The 21,081-nt window shown below is 39.3% G+C and overlaps 1 protein-coding gene across 5 annotated transcripts in view; it reads left to right on the top strand.

Moving 5' to 3' along the window:
* Positions 1-20,798, top strand: part of CNTNAP5 (contactin associated protein family member 5) — a 318,700-nt gene extending 297,902 nt beyond the window's left edge. For 4 of the 5 annotated variants that reach the window (XM_080398712.1, XM_080398711.1, XM_080398710.1 and 1 more), the window contains 3 exons: positions 3,068-3,286; positions 6,389-6,460; positions 7,509-20,798. In XM_080398712.1, the coding sequence (XP_080254838.1) occupies positions 3,068-3,286; positions 6,389-6,460; positions 7,509-7,705 (488 nt within the window). In that variant the 3' untranslated portion in view covers positions 7,706-20,798. The remainder of the gene's footprint in view (positions 1-3,067; positions 3,287-6,388; positions 6,461-7,508) is intronic. The other variant, XR_013929928.1, reaches the window with a different exon arrangement.
* Positions 20,799-21,081: the final 283 nt, after the last annotated feature.

The following is a 21,081-nucleotide window of genomic DNA, read 5'->3' as shown; positions in this document are numbered from 1 at the left end:
ATGAATCAGCAGATAAATTATGTTGATACAATCAATAAAGCTTATAAAATAGAACTACATGTTAGGCTTAATCCTCATTAACATGAAAAGCGATTGCAAGTACATGGAAAATAGGAAAGCAAAACTGACACAAAGCTTACTGAGCTGTGACATTGGAGACAGCTTCTAGGGAGCAGCTAGAAGGCCCAGCAAGAAGCCAGGCCAACTTATGCACAACTCGGCAGACAAAGCTTAAAAATTATTTCCTAAAAACATTGGTAAAATTAACTTATGGGGAATTAATAGTTAAATTACTCAAAAGCCAAAAAAGATTGCGGCCTTGGCCCCATATAGAAATCATCCAAAGTAACTTGGTCTCCAGTACCAAGAACAGAAGTGCAATGCTAAAATATCAGAAGATCAAACCAAGCCATCAGCACCAATTCAGTGTGATTTTCCAGGCCAGTCAAATGCATGGAAAGATTTACAGTGTAATGAGGTCAGAGGAAGGCCACTGATGTTACATATGACCTTGTTTCAACATAGATCTTGGAACTTCACGGAGTTGTGTCTCTTACTGAGCACTGTGTCATGTAGTGAAAATATCTTTCGGAAAAATATTTTATCATGATTTAAAGACTTCAAGACACAGAATGGCCTTTAATAAGCTTTTCACAGAGGTAACCGTGTCATAACTACAGATTTATATCATCCATTCAGGAATTCAGAGGGCAGCACAAGTTGTTCACTTCCAAGTTACACCAGTCTCTTGTTGAGAGCAGTGAAAGCCCCACTTCCGAAAGACAGAAGGCATGCACCTAAAGCCATATTATAAAGCAAACTGTAGCTGTGCGCATGGGATTTTTTCCAGAGGACTCTGAAGTTGGTTTTGGTTTGTTCTTTGTTTTCTTTTCTTTTTTTTTTTTTTTTTCAAATTTCAAAGCCTTTCAATAACAAATCTCCTAGGTCTCATTCATGCAAAGCTTACTTTGACAAAAGACTCCTGGAATTGGCCCTTAATTTGACTTTTTGAAAAAGCCACCAAAAGTGCTGTATCTTAGATTTTTCAGACTACTGTACCATGAAAAAGGAATTCATTATTTCTTAGGCTTTACCTTCTGTACATTGGGGCAGAACAGAGCAATTTAGATTGCCTGATGTCTAAAAGATACCAACAAATCCACCTTTTGTGACAGAGCTAAAAAAAAAAAAAAGGAAAAGCTGAGAGTAGAAATGTTTACAACAGGTTTTATAAATTCAACAAAGATGGCAAATACTGTAAATCAGTCTTTTAGTTTTATATAACCCTTCTTGCAGAAACTTGGAAACAATTCTTTGTCTGTTTTATAACACCCCTACCAAATCTCATTAAAAACCTGAATGCAGTGAATCTCTACACGCTCTGAGAAGAGTAAATGTGAACTGCTGCAAGGCTACAGGTTTTTTCAGTGGCAAAGCCTCGCTGTTTCCCTTCCAATCTCTCTCTCTTGCAGTTACTCACAGCCCAGAGACTGTCCCCATGACAACTCTGCAGAGTGAGTATTTCTCCTGTAAGACCCCTTGCAGAGCAAGCTCACACCATAGCTTGCTTTGCTGAGAAGCAGCCAAACTCTTCCACGTTATACTTCCATGAAGACATTCAAACAAGATTAGAAATCTTTCTTGGCTAATTCCGTCTGATTGCATGACAGAATGGTCACAGATCTTGAGCATCACAATAATGTGTGATTTGGGCTACTTTTGAGGCTTCTCTGTGTTTTCTTATACATAGAAAGAGTTTCTGTAATTTAGGTAGCAATGTCAGTTGTAGAAGGTCTGCTTTTTTCTGAAATCTTTTTGGCTAAGAGCTTGTACGATCATTGTATTTGAGTGATGGTGGAAAAATTTGACCTTATTTTGAAGTTTACTATCTTACTTTTCAAGCTTTGGAAAAAAACAACTTAAAAAGCTGGGAATCCTTTTTGTCCAATGTCATCAGACATATTTCTAAAACCTTTAATGCTAGAAGCTTTTTTCATTAACAGATAATTTTTAAGACTTTGAATAAGTTTTGGTAATATATATGTGTGCATTTGTGTTTGGGTTTTTTTTTCTTGTTTGATTGACCTAGATATAAGGTGCATCATGTTATAGTTCTCTGAGCAGTATGACTTTCAGTTTCTGAAAAGTAAATAAATGACAGCTTGGAGGAAAGAGAAGATGGCTTCACCATCCTTCACTGATTTTCCCAAACAATCTTTGATATTAAAACTTTAGGAACTAAATTAAAAAAACTTACCTTTTAATTTGCTTTCTGTTTGTGTAATTTATATGAGCACAGACCAACAAATAAATTAATTGTGTTTTCTCACTTTAGACTGGAAAAGATCATGGAGATACCGGTTTTGGTTTTGATTTAGTAAAGGAGAGGTATAGTTTTGCTTTTTATTTTATTAGTGGAATAGGGCTAGCAAAGTGAGAGCCTGGCTTATAACTAGAAGGATTCCTAGAAGCTCTGGTTTTAAAATGTAGTAACGTGATTAGGTGCATCAACAAAGTAAGGTGAAAAATGAACTCTTCAAGAAGGGTGGAAGCCTGTATTAGCAAGCGATTCAATATTTGGCCATATGAAGCATCGTATAATAGACAACAGAGAGCAGGCTCCTTCATTAAAAGAGTGGAGGAGATAGAATGCCTTGAAGATATGGTCCATATCTGTGAAACTGACGTTTTTAACGGGTGCAGAAACAGAGCATCATCCCCGGGATTCTGTGATATTCAGTGTTGCTGGTTTTACTGTTTATTGTTATTATTGTTATTGCCATAGTTAGCACCAATGATGTGCTAGATATTGTCCAGATACTAGAGGAAATGGATGAGGAAAGAAGCACGATGCAGGCTTTTATGTCAGAGCCAACTTGGTTCGAAGTAAGTAGTGTTGTAGAGGAAGGATGGGAACCTCATGGTTCAGGCCAGGGACAACGTGTCTGCTGAAATAAAACCTGAACAATTGAGATTGCATGAGGAGAAGTAAAAGGGGCAAGGATTCATTTTTTTAATGCCTTCCTAAAATAGATAATTCCTGGAGTGTTTTTCTGTTGTACTGCAGATAGTTTGTCACTGGATCCTGAAGTCGCAAAGGCAAATGCCTATGGTTTCACTGGCTGCCTGTCCTCTGTTCAGTACAACCACATTGCTCCCCTGAAAGCTGCCTTACGCCATCCCAGCATTGCTCCAGTCACTGTCAAAGGCTCCTTGACTGAATCCAGCTGTTCGTCCATAATGGAAGCTGATGTGAACACGGTAACCACGATATATTCCTCATCAGGTATGTCCTGCCTAGAGGGGAATGGGGAATTTAAAGGATATTGTAGAGTGAGGTTTCCTTCCTTTTTGCTGTAATGCAACTGTGATAGTATCAGTGTTGGATTTGGAAGTTGCCTTTTCTCTCAATTAGGCATGTTGAGGATGGGCATTAGGATTAGCCAAGGCCACTTCAGAAGTCCTTGTACTGAACCAAAGTTTTCAGACTAAGTTCCTAGATCACATAAAACATGCCTAGAACAAACAAAAAGGTCCCAAAGCTGCAGTGAAACAGCATTGGAAGTATGGTTATGCACCTGGTTTGCTGTTCCTGTCCACTCCAGATAGCTCCAGTGTGCAGATCTCAAAGAAGCACATACATGTTGCACAGAATCTGTATTGTAGTGGTGATGAAGCAACAGGAGTCATACAACAAAGAAGTCAATTTTTTTCCCACCCTAGCAGAAACAAACAAAAACTCCTTGTACAAACCCCTCGACACATGTGTGTGACTTCTATTGAATGCTTGTACTTTATTCTCTCAAGCTAAAGACAAGGAGCACTACTTGAGCAGTACCAGTAACATGATGCCAATAGTTCGTTTATCTTTTGCAATTCTGAAACTGTCCTCTGGGAATCTTAAGTATTTTGCATATGTGAATTTGTATGCAGAGAAGGAAACTCAGAGCAGCTGGAAGTGTTGTCACCAGGAACAGGGGCAATCAAGTTGCTGCTTTAGTCACCAGTGGATGTGGCAGAATTCTTAATGACCAGAAAGGGGTACAAATTAAGGGCTATTTTTTGCCCCTTGACCTATGAAGCCACTTTCTTTTTTTCTGATTGCTAATAAAACTCTAGTTTAGATCATAATATGATTCCTTTGACATTTGCACTTGCATCAAATCCCCATTTCCTGCAGCTTCTGCCTAAGATATTCAGCAGAAAACAAATGATGCTATTAGCATTCTGCATAGGGAAAAAGGCTGCTGATTACTCTGTGGAGAATGGCTGCCAGTGCTTCTCCCCAGCCCCCAACTTTCTTCTCACCGCCCAGAGTTGTCTAAGGTACCTGCTCTGACACACAGAAGAAATGTGTCTTGTAAATACCAAATGGGCAATGATACTGAAAATATGAACTCCTTGCCCTGTGATCTGTCACCTTGATGATCTAATTTTTCTAAAGAGTTTAGAAAGCAGTAAAACCTGAGGCTCAGAACTGCAGGACAGAACCCAGAGCAGAATGTAGCATCTTTGGACTTTAATGTTTAAAGCTTACAATCAGTTGCACTCTATTGTCAAGATTAAACACTGTTACATCAGAAACTTACAATCAGTTGCACTCTATTGTCAAGATTAAACACTGTTACATCAGAAACTTACAATCAGTTGCACTCTATTGTCAAGATTAAACACTGTTACATCAGAAAGTCAGAATTATTATAAAAGCTTATTCCTGTCTTTGCCACTCTGTGCATTAAAAAATGATTTCCTCTCAATATGTTAAATTAACTGATACTACTGCCTCACTATTCACACTGGATTTCATTAAAGCCTGAATAAGATCTTTAGAACAAGTTACTTCTGAAGACTTCATGTCTTTATATGCTAAAGTAAGAGCACTGGGCGGTATATTCTTGTTAAAAAAATTTCCAATTTTTAGCAAATTATACTTTGTATTGATGTACTTGAGATTTACATTTTTACATGGAATATACATTTTAAGAAATAAAAAGAAGACAGAATTAAGGATTAACTTTCAGATTTACTGCTCATATCTCAATTAATCAGTTCCCAATTTCTCATTATTGAGTGTCTGAGACGAAAACTATAACTTTGAGGTTAACTGTATACGTCTGTGTCAATTTTCTAATGTATAGATACTCTAAACGTCCTGATACACAAATACGAAATTGTTGCTTGTTTCAATAAAAAACATCTTGTACAGTGAATACCAAAATGTACTACAGCTACCAAGGCAAGGATATTAAATTACAACAAACCTTAGAAGACTGAATTTCTCAGTTAGGCTTTCACCTCTTGCATTGGAAAGACTAGTTTGGCAAAGCAGTATAATATATAGCAAAGTCATCCATAAGTCTCATGTACATCCTCTGTGCGATAGCCTGGAGACTTGTAAAGGAGAGAAACACAGACAGGAATCTCATCAAAGGAGAGGGTAAGCTGAAAGAAAAAAAAAAAAAAAAAAAGTGAAGGTGCAGAAAAGCTGGATTCTGCTAGCAGTAGAAAACACAGCATTTCCGAAACAGCAAGGAGTACAGTAAGTACACTGGATGTAGTGGCCCGTAGTACAGTGGGCTGGAGCTCCACCGGCTTCAGGGAGAGCTTGACCTCTCAGGTTTGGGTCTGAATTTGAAACTACCAGCGTATAGATTGTTTAGACATATGTTTTGACAGTAGTCATGTATAGATTGGGTACAAGAAAGCTGCAACATCAAGATGCTTTTAATATAGAAATTAATTTCTGTCCACTCCCTGTTTTGAATCCAATTTGAGCACCACATTTCTGCAGTGGGGAGAAAAACACGCCTTCCAAGAAGCTGTCCCAAGCAGAGGCTGCTTCTTTTAATGGGATTGAATTTGACTGCTATATATGCATCTACAAACATAGGTCAGGTCTAAATCTATTTAGCCTTGCTTTCCTTTTTCTTCTGATACTGTTTCTTAGTTATAAATAAAAAAGCCAACCAACCAAATAAACAAACAAAAAAAACCCCAAAACAACCTCCCCCCGTAACAGAAAAGCTCTGACTGAGGAAAGTTCCCAAAGCTCCCAATGAGCTATTTGGTTCAAACATCTCTCTGATTCTTCTACTGATAAACTGAGACAAGACTTTCAGATGTTAGTGTAAGCCTTTCTATTTCCTTTTAAATATACCGTTAACAGACTTTGTTCCTGAAGATGTAGAAGAAAATTGTCCTGCAAGCTCACTTCCCCCCCCGGCCCGGCCCCGAGAGCTTTCTGGTTTGATTCTCCAATCCTCCAAATCACATCTTTTGAAAACAGATTAGAATTCATGAGGCTAGGAAGATGCTTCTGTCTAAACCACAGAGAAAATGAATATAGTTGATACAGAAAATAAGTCCTGTTTTGTTTCACCAACTGCAGACCCTTTTGGGAAGACAGATGAAAAAGAGCCTCTCACCAATGCAGTCAGAAGCGATTCAGCAGTGATTGGAGGTAACTTCGTTTTTAAAGATTGCAATTGAAGAATAATTCTGTCAAGGCAAACATCTAGGATACTTTAAATCTGGGACCCATAAAATCCAGTTCAAGTCTTTTGTAATCTAATGCAGTTCTAGTATTTGCTGTATTTATTAGCACATACCTCTATCAAGCTACTTAGATAGGGGTTTGCATTATGTATGAAGCCAATAGTGGCAGCATGGGATGTTGGATATCACCCAGAAAAAAGACATTATGGATTGTCAAGAACCCGGGTTTTCTAAAGTACAACCAAAGTCTGTCTGTATGCCTGCTAGAGCAGGAGATTTGGACAAGGTGACCTTCAGAGGTCCCTTCCAAGCTCAGCCATGCTCTGATTCCATGTGATTCTGTGATCTAAGACCCAGTTAACAAGTAATTCTTTTACACACCACTGACGAGAGCCTCAACACCGTATTCACATATCCTGTATTTCTTGAGTTGTCTCTTCGCAAGCTGGTGGCATAGTGGAACTCACTTGGTCATATGGAAGCATTTATATACTAGGGAAAGTTGTCCCATAGATTCATGTATGGTTTTCATTTTCCTTTAACAACATGGAAGGCAATTTATCTCGGTTTATTTTCTAGGATGCCCTGTAGGGAGCTGCCTTTGATATATCTAGAAGCTATAAACCAAAGTGTACAAGGCTCATGCAAGGTTTCCAGAGATAACACAGAAGAAAATATGACAGAGCAAGAATTTGAATGAGCATACAGATCTAGTTTTTAAAAAACAAACACACTGACTCCACTTCCAGTGAAAGCAGAATTTGACTGAAATTAGAAGGTCAATTATGTCAATGCTTGCTGATTTAAGTCTTATGTAAGGTGACAAAATAGAAATAAAAACTACCAGGGAGGATGTGATAGAGGCAGATGATTGGGTACAGACTGAGATGAACTATCCATCATATCCACTAGGTGTTGTGCATTGGTAATGTATTTTTTGAGGTATATTGGTTTGGGTTTGTTTCATTTTGGTTTTTACTTTTTCTATCCTTCCTTACTTTACCCCTCTTCAGGTGTAATTGCAGTTGTGATATTCATCATCTTTTGCATCATTGCCATCATGAGCAGATTCCTCTATCAACACAAACAAGCACATCGAAGTAGCCAGACGAAGGAGAAGGAATACCCAGAAAACCTTGAGAGCTCCCTTAAAGCTGATATTGACTTGCAAAACACAGTGACCGAGTGTAAACGGGAATATTTCATCTGATGGACAGCGCAATTTCTTCTTAATCTTACTCCCCTAACCTTCCTTCCTTTATCCCCTTCTTCCTTCCTTTTTTCTTTTTGTAATTTTTTTTTTTTTTTTAACATTCATTTTTTGCTAACTTCTTTTTCATTTGGAAAAGACCGCCCTGCACAGGAAACACTGAAAACAGTCACAGTGCCTCATTCTCTGCACAAGAACCTGGCAGTCACAGTTTACTTCTGCAGTTCAAGAGACCTGTTATCCCACCCTACACAAAACAATATCCACATACACACCTAGTTTCTGCTGTAGGTTCATGGATGTTTCAAAGTCCCTACATTTATTTATGTTTTAGTTTGGAGCCCTTTAGTTCATCACTTTTACACTAGAGCTGGACTATGTAAACTAGAGGTAAAGTAGCTGAACACATAGCTCTACAGATACTGGGACAGGATAGAGGGAAAGAATGAGACCAAAACGCCTGATGTATTTTACAGGCTCATTTACAACAATCATAAAGAACTGGCCAAATTCTCAAATGATATGAATTGATAGATATCTATTGATTTCAGTAGTGTTACATTAATTTATACCAGTTGAGAAGCTGGTATGAGATAAGGAAATATAAACCTGTCCTCATTAAGCTCTTTCCCCCAACCTCCTGTTGTTTTACTGTAACTTTTAGGCTTATCAGTACTTTTCCAACAATATATGTATCAACAATAAATGTCATTCCCGTGCACCTCTTTCACCTCCATCTCATAAGGCTGGCTATGTAGACCCGAGGTACTCTAGCATAACTCTAGCTGAAGCATGGAAAATAGTAGCTTGAATCTCCAAGGGTTTTAGGAAGCTGCTAGGACTTAGGTGCTCTATATTTGTCTGAAATGTTAGAAATGCAGCATATACCTGTTCATGCCATATGGAGGATTATCTCGCACTGAGGTTAAACACTGTTGCTGCTGTGGCAAAGAAAAAGTACATAGGCAAGAAAAAACAAAAATAGTTTAAACATGAGTCACACCTTCTGCCAGTTCTTCTAAAAAAAAAAAAAATATCCAACTACTCACCCCCCCCAAAAAAAAACCTCAAACACAAACAACAACAACCCAACCAAAAAAACCTGCATGAAAGTTTGATTGGTATTTCCTGCTTGTAGAAATTGGAGTATCTTTGCCAAATCTAGAGAGGTCTGATGTCATGATGTCATGTCCTGATGTCATGTCTAAAAAGGTTAATATTTAATCATCCCTGTTTACAAGGAAGAGCATTAGGGAAACAAATTAAAAAATATCTCAAATACTATACTTCAAATTCATCTTCTCTCCTGTTTTTCTAAAGTCTTCTGTCCTTTCCTGATTAGGAACAATACTGAAGACTCAGACCCTGCCCATTTCACCTGTGCTGCACAGTTTCAGTGTGAGGCTGAAAAACCTTGTTTTCCCTCACAGACATCCCGTGGGTGAGAAGTGGAGAAGTCCCACCGAGGGAGGTTTCCACACCCTGCTTGTGTCCATGTGACATGCTGCCTTCGCAGGGCTTCTGAGGACTGTAGAATTTGCTGTCAGTCTTGGAGGTTTCTGACAGGAGTTAAATCAGTCCAACAGCTAAGAAAAAGAAATAGTTATTGGAGTACTCTTAATAAGGTATAATTCAAGATAATTAATTGTGCAGCTGAATTTCTTTCTTTGCCCTCTACATCCTTCTGCAGTCATCCTGGGGTTTCCGCATGGTGAGCCTTTTTACATAGACTAAAATCAAAGAATCGCAGTATGAGGTAGTAACCCACAGCAAACTAGAGATGAAGTTACACATGCAACAGATGCTATTTTTCCAGGCAGTGCATCACAAAGGTACGTAGCTGGTTATTTTTATGATGGGAGGAGGGGACAGAGACAGACAAGGAAGAATAGATAAATGACAGTTTGGGTATGGTGTTTCTTCGCTACTTCTTTTGGAAGACTTCAGAAGTAACAACCCGTGAAGAGAAAGCAATCTTGGAATGATATTGCTCTCAAGTGAAGAGGAATATGTGAGGCCAGCCCTATAACCAGAACTCTAACCAAACAATTTTATAAAACCATTTATGCTGAAATTAATATTGCTGCCATTCTTCCTTGATCGTGGTCAGCAGCAGCTCTTTTGCCTCATGCTGGCTGTTTGCATGATACCTGATTACTTGAGAGTGTTTCTGCATGATGAGGTGTGTAATGATGGACTCATTAGCTGTGTTCCTTTTACGTTGCTTTATCTTTTGCAGTGAAATCCTAGCAAAGCAATTTTCCTCGCCTTCTTTCCTTCCTTCCCCCAGAAAAAGTTGCTTTGTTTGGCATGGCATGAGGGGAGGAATACGTGAGTGCGCGGGCTCCTCTGCCCGTGTTTGAGTCATCTGATCTGAAATGGCCTCTGCATGAAAGATCTCTGAAGTCCTAATGTACTTAATTGGCTTTATGAAGAACGGAATAGGAAGGAATGGGAAGTCCACAGGTCTGTATTTTCCTCTTGCCAAACTAACAGATGCAAATCACCCTTCTGCTTTCCTACGTGTTAGTTCCCAGGACTAACTTTTCTGTAAAGGGCAACAATAAAGCTCAAAGCAGCTCCAGCAGTGGAGTAGCTGGAAAAGGGAGACGGAGCAATGAAGCAAAGTCCTCTCATTTCTCAAGTGACTAAATTACTTTCAGTCATCTTAGGGCCTGATTCAGCAAGATGCTGAGCTTTTTCAAGAACGCTCAAGTTCCTTCCCCAAATATAGATACTAGATTTGCAGCAAACAATTCAGATACAGCTCAGTGGCTCAGTCCTGGGTGGAAGCCCAGACCTGGAAAAACAGTGTAAGTGGTTGGTTTGTCCATTTTTTCTTATCCTCATTTAATCTCGCCCAGACTGGTAAAACTCCTTGAAAATGCAGCTACGTCGGTATGCATCCATAAAAAAGAAAGAACTGCACATACATAAATGCATGCGTGAGTATACAGAAACACATGCATCTATACTCATGGATGTAATGAGATATGAATGGTTATATGCTACAGGGCTGGACAAATGAACACATTTGTATGGACTTGCCATTTTAAAATCCTATGTTCTAAATCAGGATATCAATATTCTTATTAAAAAGTAGCTCAAAGATACCATATGAAGTACCCTAATACTCTTTTATCCCCCCCCTCCCCCTGGTTTATTTTTCTTTTTTTGTTATAATGCTCTCTTTAGTGAGGGAGTAATCTGGTTTATTTCAGTACCAGTTAACAGCAATTAAAAATATTTTTTTAAAAAAAAAGAGAAAAATGCAATTACAAAAAAAAAAAATCTACCAGCGTTCAAATTGCTTTCATTTTCTACAGTTCAAATTATAATTTTTTCCCATCTATTACAAACCATTTCTGCTATTTTTGTTAAAATTGCTCTTTGAATGGTGGGTGGGGGTGAGGGTTGTCTTTTCTTTTTTCTTTTAGCTATCATTCTAGATAACATTTTTCAGTAAACGTAGGGGATAATACTTTTCATATGTAAAATGTCAGGATTTATTTTAATGGAAAACCTGAGAATATCAAAGAATTGTTTGGGTTTTCTTCCTTCTATTAAGACAAGTTTCATAACAAAAGTTAAGGGGTTGGTAGAAGGGTGCTAGGTCTGGTTTTTTACTCCTGGTGATAATAGTGTGTAACCTCTGAAAATTGTTATTGCTATGCAGGGATTTTTAGGCTATGAAATGTCTAAGTCACTTAAATATGGATTTAGGCACTGCAAATTCTTGTTTTCCAGAAATTAATTGGCCAATAACAACCATGCTTATAAAAATATTTAGTTATGCAAAATCTGAGTTGGATGCCTAGAAGGTCTGTTTGAGAGCCCTGGTGCCTGGCTATAGAAAAAAATAAAGGCTGTCTGTCAAAAACAAAATCCCACTAATGTTCCATGAGACATAAGCTGTCACCTGAGTGAAGTGTGGCCATTCAAAGGAATTTAGTTGCCTGAGGATATGGATCAATTCTAAGTGACTAAACAAGATGAGCACTTAATTTCAGTTGGATTTCTGCTTCTCCGTTGCTGTGAAATGTTTTGAAATAATTTTCAAAAATATTTAAATATTTTATACTAAGTCCCATTTCTCTTCTGGAAATAAAATGCTGGTCCTAAGTAAGTCACCTGTGTAATTTGCACTAAGTGTTTCATCTGTTGTTATTCACTTACTAGAGATAGGACAGTGTATATTTTGAGTAAATTTTTAACACTTTTTTTAAATTTTCTTCTTCTTGCCTGGCACAGCACTTAGATTATGTCTGCAGTGAAAACAAAGCCAAACAAGAGACAGGCTTTTAACTCACATTGGCTAAACCAGGATTCTCATCTGGGTGAACATAGTTGTGAAAACAAGCCATTTAGGGCTGTCCTGTTATCAGGTTGTATTCAGCCATGAGACTTCTCTGACATTTAAGTTAAAACTGATTGCCAAATACAAACATGAGATGCTTGCTTTCTGTTTTATTTTAACCTGTTCTAGCTAGATGTAACCCATCCGATTTAGCAATTGCTTAGTTTTTACAGTCTAAGCCAAGCCCTTATTTTAATGAGATGTTTGTCTATATTAGCATTTAGCTGATCACATATTTCACATATTGGGTGAGAAACAATCGATACATCATATAGTTTCACCATGGTGAGGGGATATGAATCTTCTTCTAATGAAGTCAGCTATTGATTTTGCTGAGCATAAGATTGAGTCCTAGACCTACGGAAGCACTAAAGATTGCTATTATCTGAGTCTTTTGGGTTTATTTCATTTTGCATTTGGTTTTACAGGCTACCTGTTTTACACTTGTCATCCAGTCCTGTCCTGTGGTCAGTGAGGACAGAGCAAATGTCTCAGACATCTTGTAAGATTAAGCGTATCACTCTCTAGAGGTGCATCTTTCTCTCCATTGATTACAGAGACAGGGTTGGGCTCCTGGCAATAGGTTAACTACTTCTAGCTGAATTTGCCTACATATAGGAATCTATACTAATCTTGCAGCTCCAGTAGATACATCTGCTGTCTTCAGGTCTTAAAAGAAACCTTCTTTTTATTGAGATGCCAGCTGGGATTAAGGAAGGACACCTCCTTGCATCTGAAATTACACTAAGCATCTCTGCTTAGGAAATGCATGCATCTACTTACAGCTGAATATATGAAAATCAGGTATCAAAGCACACGCTTGAGTCAGTGGCCACCTGATTAGTAATTTATGGGGCTTGGGAGAGGATAACTCTGTTCTAGACCCAAGATCCATTCATTCTCTCGTGTAGGAGCTTTGGCAGATAGCATACATGTACACAGATCTACACAAATTTCATAATCCAAAGCTAACTCAGACCCCTAAGATGCCTCTCTAGCCCTATGTGTCTGGTGCCATTTGAGATGAGTTTCTCTCATGTCTCACACCTGCTAGCCCCAAGCAGGTATGTCTGATACTATAATTTGAAAAAGCCAACAGGTAAGTGGCCATCCAGAACCCCTAAGTTCTTGATAAATGAGTTTTGTGGTTTAGGTCTCTTGAAGAATCACCATCAAACATATTAACGAAATCATTCTAATATGAATTTGTGGGAGCGTGACTTCACAAAGTTCAGTGGCAGTGTTCACTCCATTACTTACTACATAGATAAATCACAGAGAGAATAAAATTAAAATTAAGCTGGAATGATTTACACAGAGACTAAAAATTTAAAAGGCTAAGGGAGACCCTCCTATTGAGTCACAAGGTTCAGAGACACCTTTGCTTTCTAAACTCTTAACAGAGCTTACGTGTGGCTAGATCCAATCTTATTCTCAGATTTGGACAATGGTTTATATCTAAAAAATGTGTAATATTTGTTCACAGTTTAAGGTTGATCACAAGATTTTAGCAACACTTAATTAGTAACTAATTTATTATTTACAAAGTGGATCAATAGGATTTACTTAAATAACAAAAGTGGTTTAACTATGGATTTAAAATGGTAATACTTACACTATACTTACTATGCGGTACCTAAACCAATTCACACACACATGCACACAGTCACAAATGAATAGATGTATTAAGTTATATATACAAATGTATAAAGGTATACATGTTAAAAGTTCCCCTGCAGTCCAGTGAAATACTCATGTTGCATGCCTTTGCATTTCTCAATGGGCAAAAGGCTGAGCCTCAAGGAGTGGGGGTATCAGCTGAGGCTCCAGCTTTAGCTTTTAGTGATGGTCCTCCTAATTTTACAGACTTTGGAGTTTGCAAGCTGAGAGGTATTCCACTCAGAGCGAGATGCTGTTTGCAGCTACTGCAGTCCCGGATAGCTCAATAGGGCCTCACTGTTTATAGGGTTGGAGATGGCTTTAGTCAACAGTCTATTTCCATCCTGGCTACAGTCTAAGTAGATAATTACTGGAATTTTTCAGAAGTCCAGTGACAGTGGTACTGTATAAGGAATGTTCCAAGCCTTGTTAGGATATGTTAGGATTCAGATAAGGAATGTTTCCAGTACAGCCAGTGCCATTTTCCCCCTCAGCCCTGCAAGAATTGCTGGTACGGTCAAGGGACGCATAACTGCCCAACTCATTTCACAGAGGCCAAGGCCAAATGGGGATTCCTGAGATCGTAGAGCAGTCCAGGGGAGGGTGCAAGATAATCCTGTCTTCAAAACAAAATCAGTCTTCCTTTCCATCCATGAAAACCAATCAGCTAGTGTCCCCTTCACCTCAGCTTAACAAGAGTGTCACAGGAGGCAGAATGTGACTTTGCGCTCCGCCATCTCATGGCATTGTTTGTTACCATCACCTACACGACGCTTACACTGAAGAAGATCAGTTTCAAGCGTTGTTCTACACTGACAGCTTTTCACAGACACAAAGGTTTTTTTGTTCTGAGTATTTTTAAATTATTTTTCAGAAAGCAACACTTTGTAAAAAACAAGCAAAAACTGGGACCTTGTGAAGCTTTGTAAGACAAGTGCTATTTCAGAGCTTTCATTCAGTTTTGTAATGCCTACTTACCAAATGAGCCAAGTGACAGTTATATCCCTGCCGAACCAAGGGCCTTATTCAGAGTCTTTTGGGGGTTGAGGAGAAACCTCTTGGTTGACTGCGGTTACGAGTTGCCCTTGGGGGTTTTGTTGTTGGGTTATTTTTTCCCCACAAGTTACTATCACAGTTTCAAAGCACGATTTGTTCCCTTGGTTCTGCGCTTTGCTGCACTTCCTTTCCCAATGAAAATTTCTTCGCATCCCCTTTTGGTGTGGGCGGCCCTCTCCTCCATGCTCCTTTTGTTGTGAAACTTCTAAACACACTCTCATTTTGGGTCTGAAGTAGCTTTTTTCTTTGGTTGTTTATTTTGAGTCATGCATATAGGCGGTTGGGTATTTCTGTATATTGGTACTTATTTTTGTGATCTTTTGCACTAAGTTACTCTGACAAAAACTGGGGGAAAAAAAAAAAAGCACACTTTCTGGTGAACTATTGTAATCTGTAAGCTCGTTGTTTGTTGTTTGTAATGTACTGAGTCTACAAGCCCAGCTAAGGAAGGATTAAGGCAACAGTTTGTGTTGATAGTGTCACTCCATGTCTAGTTCACCTCTGTTTTCTTTTTCTCTCCTTTTTTCTTTAACAGGTGAGACTATCAAATTGATGGTAGGAGGCAGAGGAACTTGTGTTACAGTTCTAAGATTATGATTTTTGTCCTGGCAGTCACAGAAACCAGAAATTCGAAGAAATTACATGATTCTCAGAATGTCAGCCAGGTGTTCAACCAGAAGGCAGGCTGCACTCCACCATGGAGATGTAGTCACCTAGAGGTGGTGACCTGTAAGGGGGAGTGGGGACGTAACACTCCAAATTACAACTGCAATGAGGCAGTGCAAGATCAAAAGCTCTCAGAAAGGTTATGCTGTTGGAAACAAGGCATGGTAACCATCAGGTTTCAGGTCTTTTGCCATAATTCATTTTTGCCATTGAATGAATTACTAGTTAGCCTGCTAAAACATAGCCTCAATTGTCCTGATGATCTGTAAAGTATCAGAGATGTGCTTCAACCGTGGGAGAGGATTTCAAACCTCTGGCTGACTAATCTGCATCTCTCCACTTACATCCCTGGCGCTCTCCCCGATACCCCAAAGAAGAACTGTGGATGGTTTCCCTCAAACAAGTGTAACGTTTAATGAAATGTTGGGTACAACAGCTGACCCAAAGAATGGTGTTTACTTAAAGGCTCTCCTCTCCCCATCCCTCCCTCACTTAGGATGCTTGTGGAAACTTTCTTCTGAACTGCAGACTGCTGTTCATGTTGCAACACCATTTGCTTCTTTATATTCTTGGTCATTACTTTTCATGGATTCCAAGCCCACAATCTTAAGGAGAATCCATCTGATACAATTTCTGCATGGGAAATTATTTACTCACTTTTGCATGCCCTTTACAGTTCCTTCTTGCATCATTTAGGCAAACCATTTTCTGATGTGTTTTGCCATTGCTGCCAATGCTGAGCACGTGTATCGTTAAGAAAGAAAACTGATTGCTTCTGAGGTAAAGCTTAGATACAGCCAGTTGCAGCCTCACATCCCATTCATGGCACAGAGGAGTACTCGGACACCCAAGCCCACTCCATGAAATTTCAAGTAAAGGTTAGGAGAGCAAGCAGCTACATGCTTTTTCAGGCATTTAGCCATAAAAATCTCTACTCTGTGAGTTTTGCAAATGAAATATTTAACATAGACCATTATATCCAAATGATAGCAAGAAGCTAAACATTTTAGTACTTGACCTGCTTTGAAACCCACTTTGTGAAAGAAACAGATACAGCTTCAGACCTAGTTGTAATCCTGTTGAGGTCAATGCAGATACATCATAGATGAATTTAGCCTTGGATTACCCTAGGCAAGGGCAGTGATGATCTACTGCAAACTGGGGCTGACATATATGAATTCAAGTCAGGACCTTATATTTGTCATCCCCTACTGCTGTCAACAAGAGTTGCATTCACTGCAACTGTGTGTGTCTTCTGGCAGAACTGTGGATAAAACTTGGGATAAGGCACTGAACTTCAGCTCTATTTAAGCCCATGACACGGCTTAAGTCACCTTCAGGAGTTTCTGGAAATGTGCGTAGGAGGCAGGGTGGTCTGTGGGTGGTGTGTTGTTAACCAACTTGGGAGCCCACCCACAGACTTTGGAAGGATTTTAAGGGATTTTAATAGAGTCCATCCCTGGGTGGCCTGTGGGGAACTGCATCCTGCCTGAAAATATGAAGGCACCCTAAAAAGCAAAAAAAAAAATAAAATGCAAAAAGAGCAGCTTTACAGGCTGTGAAAGCTAGCTGATATTAAGTGCTTGTAATAATAAAAAAATTGGTTCTTTCTACAGATGAGCCCTTCATCATTCATTTTACTTTGTTCTACTAAAATTACAATAAATAAATCTCTCAGAATAGTGCTCATTTCAGTAGCAAAGCAAAAAAAAAAGTACTTTGTTTTTTTCTTCTTCTTTTAATGGTTCATCCGAGGGTAATGTGAGAGTCTTTCAGTTACAGTAAAAAGCAAAATGGAGATTTAGATTATTCCCCTTTCACTATCTGGTTTTCTAAAGAGAATTCCACAGGACGTTGCCTCAGTCCAAGTCAGTTTTGTAGACAATGTAAAATGTCTTAATACACTGTTCGGGGACTGAATAAATTTAGCCTTAGCTTCTTTTGTTTTCTATGGTTACTGTTGTACAGAAGAAAGACTTAAACTGTAACTAATGTATATTTAATAAAAAGAGACTTTTTGTATGATTTTGTGTGGAAGACAAATGCCTCCTCCTGTGTTTTTATTTTAGCTTCTAGCTGATTGGACATTAAGAAGTGCGGATTATATAAAAACTAGTTTTCAGACATTTACATGTTAACTCTAAACCAACAGATCTCACTGGACAGTAATAAAAGCTGATGTGCCCACAACCTGGATTTATTGATTTCAGCTACGGCTGAAAATTATTGTCAGAGGATATCTGGTCATCACCCACGTCCCTGACAGAACTCATTAATGCTGGCTTGCAGAACCTTGCCTGGAGTGCATAAGGGCACAGGTGCCTAAGGGGTTAAAAGTCAATTCTGGAAACGTGCTTTAGTTCTGGTTAGAGAACATGCTTAGTCGTAGCTCTATCACCTTCCAGGTACTGACACACACATGTGCACACACAAATACTCTCTCCCCAGCCTGCCATGCATAAACGACACGTGTCCTGCTTCATCCACGTCCCCTGGTGCAACAGCTGCACATCTGGCTGCCGCAAGGGTCACACTTGCACGCTGCCCCCTCGACACTTGTCCCTAGCATGAGAAACTGGGCCTGGCTCAGGCTCCGTGATTCTGCCTTGGCTTTATGCCTTCAGTCTCACCGATTATTTTTCCACCCTCCGTGGAAACCGAAAGCACAAATCTCTTGGTATCAAAGACTGTGATTTTCAAAGGAGACTATCTACCAAGAAGCTGTAAACACTGACTTAGAAAATAGCAAATCATAGTAAGTACCAAGAGGAGGACTCTTTCAAGAGTTTCACATGCTTGGATTTGGTGCAATCCCCATCCTAAACTTTGAGTGCTTACACATTCTGTGTTTCAATTAGCCAGAGACATATATTGGCAGGAGAGATGTAGTCTCCTTATCTTAGGAACTTCTCTATGAGTTTTATTTTTTCCCCTTCATTTCCGGATGGACTGCCAGCCAGAAAACAGGATTAATAAGTGTTTCCGGTCCTGTGTGGAGGTGTGCTATCTGGCAGGACAGATTTGTGGCACCTGCCTTGGTTTTCTGCAGGCAATGGTGCAAAAGTGCCCATCTGACAGGGCTGAGTCAGCCTACCACAGGTGTCCCAGTCCACAACCAGCCATGCAGCACACAGGCACAAAAGCCATCCTACTCAATAGCAGTGTCCTGGCCTTCTTTTGCTCCCGGTGGGTGCAGGAGGTGGGTGTAGGTATCACTTGACTTTGCAGAAACTTCATGTTGCAGTGAATCCCATCCCAAGTTACTTTTCTCAGAAAAAAATGAGCACAGCAGACCAATACATATATAAATCTTCCAGCCTTCTTTTTTTTATAGCTAATATAGTGGGGGCAGTAACCTTTCTAAGGCTTGTAAGGACAGTACTGAGTCCAATTTCATTTTTAATTCAACCCTTGGAAATTAAGTTTGTGTGGCTTACCAGCTGGAAATGTCACTGTGACATGTTTTCTGTTTTTCTGAGTGGAGAGATATTATATTTTCTTCTTTAACACCTTAGGTAACTGCTTTAGCCTCCCCCATGCCTTTTTTTTTTTTTTTTTTAATTCACTATGGTTTTTTCTTCCTGAACTTTCATATGATGAGTTCAAGGTATTTTTTCAGAAGGATGCATTAATTACACTAGTGTAATGGAAATGCATATACCTCTTTGACAGCCTGGCAAGATATCGTTAGTTGCAGTTTATGGCTAGTTCGCAATGTCTGGAAGAGGGGACAAGACATCATGGTACATCGTTGTCAAATCTCCCTCTTCCTTGGCACCTGCTCTCCTTTTCTGTCAGACTAATAACAAAAAAACCCACCTCTCTTCTTTTGCAGCATCTGCATGACTAGCAAGTGTTTTATGTTAAAGCTTTACTCCTTCAAACAAAGGTCCATTGGCAAAATGTATATAGGCAAATACCATTAAGTGAGCACTGCTGTGAAAGAAACGCAGGATAGCCCTGCTATAGTTAGCTGTGGGTTTGTTGGGGTTTTTTTGCTTTTTCCCCACAGCACGAGTACTAGGCTGCTGCAGTCAGTGCCTATTTTTCTATACCTGTTAGCCTAGCAAGAAATCATGAAATGCAGCCATACAGGGTCATATTGTTCCTCCAGCCCCCCACGGCAGTGATGTCTGTATTTAACTCTTCTTAGCTTGAGACCATTGCTCTTTCCGTCTCTAAAGCCGAAGCCAAAGAGAGTTTGCCTCAATTTAAACCCATTACAGCTTGTTCTATTCCCAAGGGAATGAAGAGAACAGCTCAATCCCTTCCTGTCATGCAGCAGCCTTTTTTCGCTGTTTAACAGCTGTCTTATCCCTCCAGCTCCCCACACTCTTCAGCCTTCCTTGTTTTCAGACAAAGCAAACCCACTTCTCTTAGAACTTTTCCTGCAGTTTTTTTTAACCCTATACAATCACAGAAAACAGCCTGATAGATCTTTTACCAGATGGGGTGTCAGCATTCACTATAGCATAATTAATCTAAAGAAGTTTTGCTGGTTTTTTTGTTTTCCCTCCCCTCCATTTAATTTTCCTCCACCTTACTCCCTGCACCCATCACTAACAAAATGACCTCTGCAGTGATGGGGACCAAGCCATGCTGCAAAAACAAAACAGTGATGGGGCACCAATAGCATGATTTAGACTCTACCACAAGCAGCTCTCACACCGCAAGTATTACTGGGATAAGAAATCCACCATGTGGTGTATTACAGTCCTGCTTCACTAGGAGGTACAAATGAGCGGCCAGCTCTCCAAAGGACCAGTTCTCAGTTAATTCCCACTTTGCCAGGTGTTGGGCAATAGGAAACTGGGAACAGAGATCTGGCAGAGGAGCTCTGCTTTACCCTTCACTCAATTAGGAGACCACGTCAAAGTACAAGTTGGCTGCTGGGTCTGTGCTATGGCTAAGCTACAGGGAAAAAAATCTTTACTATGGAAGGGAATATTTTGTATGTTACAAGCTTCACTGTAACATAATGTGTAATAAACAGGACAAGAGCAGGAAACGAACAGCATCTGATGGAGAGAACGTGTGGATGATAAATGTATAAAAGACAACAAGATGCTACATAACAAATGAAGGATTCAGCATGAAATAGTTCAGCTTCAATAACCTAAGCTAGCAGTCTACTAGATTGTTTATATGGTTAAAATGAAGCATTTTCTTCCCGAGTGAAGGATTGCCCACTTGAGCAGAGTATTGGCTTTGGGGTAGGAATATGTGATAACAAGAGAAGTGAAACATACAATGGACTTTTTACTTCCATACGGAAATCAGTGCTAGGCAGTATCTCAGGAGCTGATGCCTAAAATATCATAGTTTCCATGACAAGACAACTACTGGAAATGGAAATAATGGAAATGGAAAAAAAAAAATATTCTTTTTTTTCCCCTTCTTTTTTTTCTTTTTTAACTGGCAGCTGAGAAATTTGGTATTTCTTTTAATTTTTGGACCCCATCCTAAGTCTTGCTTAGGACCTTCTATTCTTTAAGGTCATCCCTTACTTGAATTTGATTAAGGAGTGAGAAAAGCAGGAACAGTTTTCCTACTGATTTCTCTCAGTCATAATAAGGCATGGGAAATAGTGACATGGGCAGGACTTCTCTGCCCCAGGATACATCTGAACCCATATATG

Source organism: Falco punctatus (genome assembly GCF_963210335.1).
Source record: "Falco punctatus genome assembly, chromosome: 8".
Classification (NCBI taxonomy): Eukaryota; Metazoa; Chordata; class Aves; order Falconiformes; family Falconidae; genus Falco; species Falco punctatus.
The sequence above is the reverse complement of the archived record's forward strand: the minus strand, read 5'-3'. Positions and strand labels throughout refer to the sequence as shown.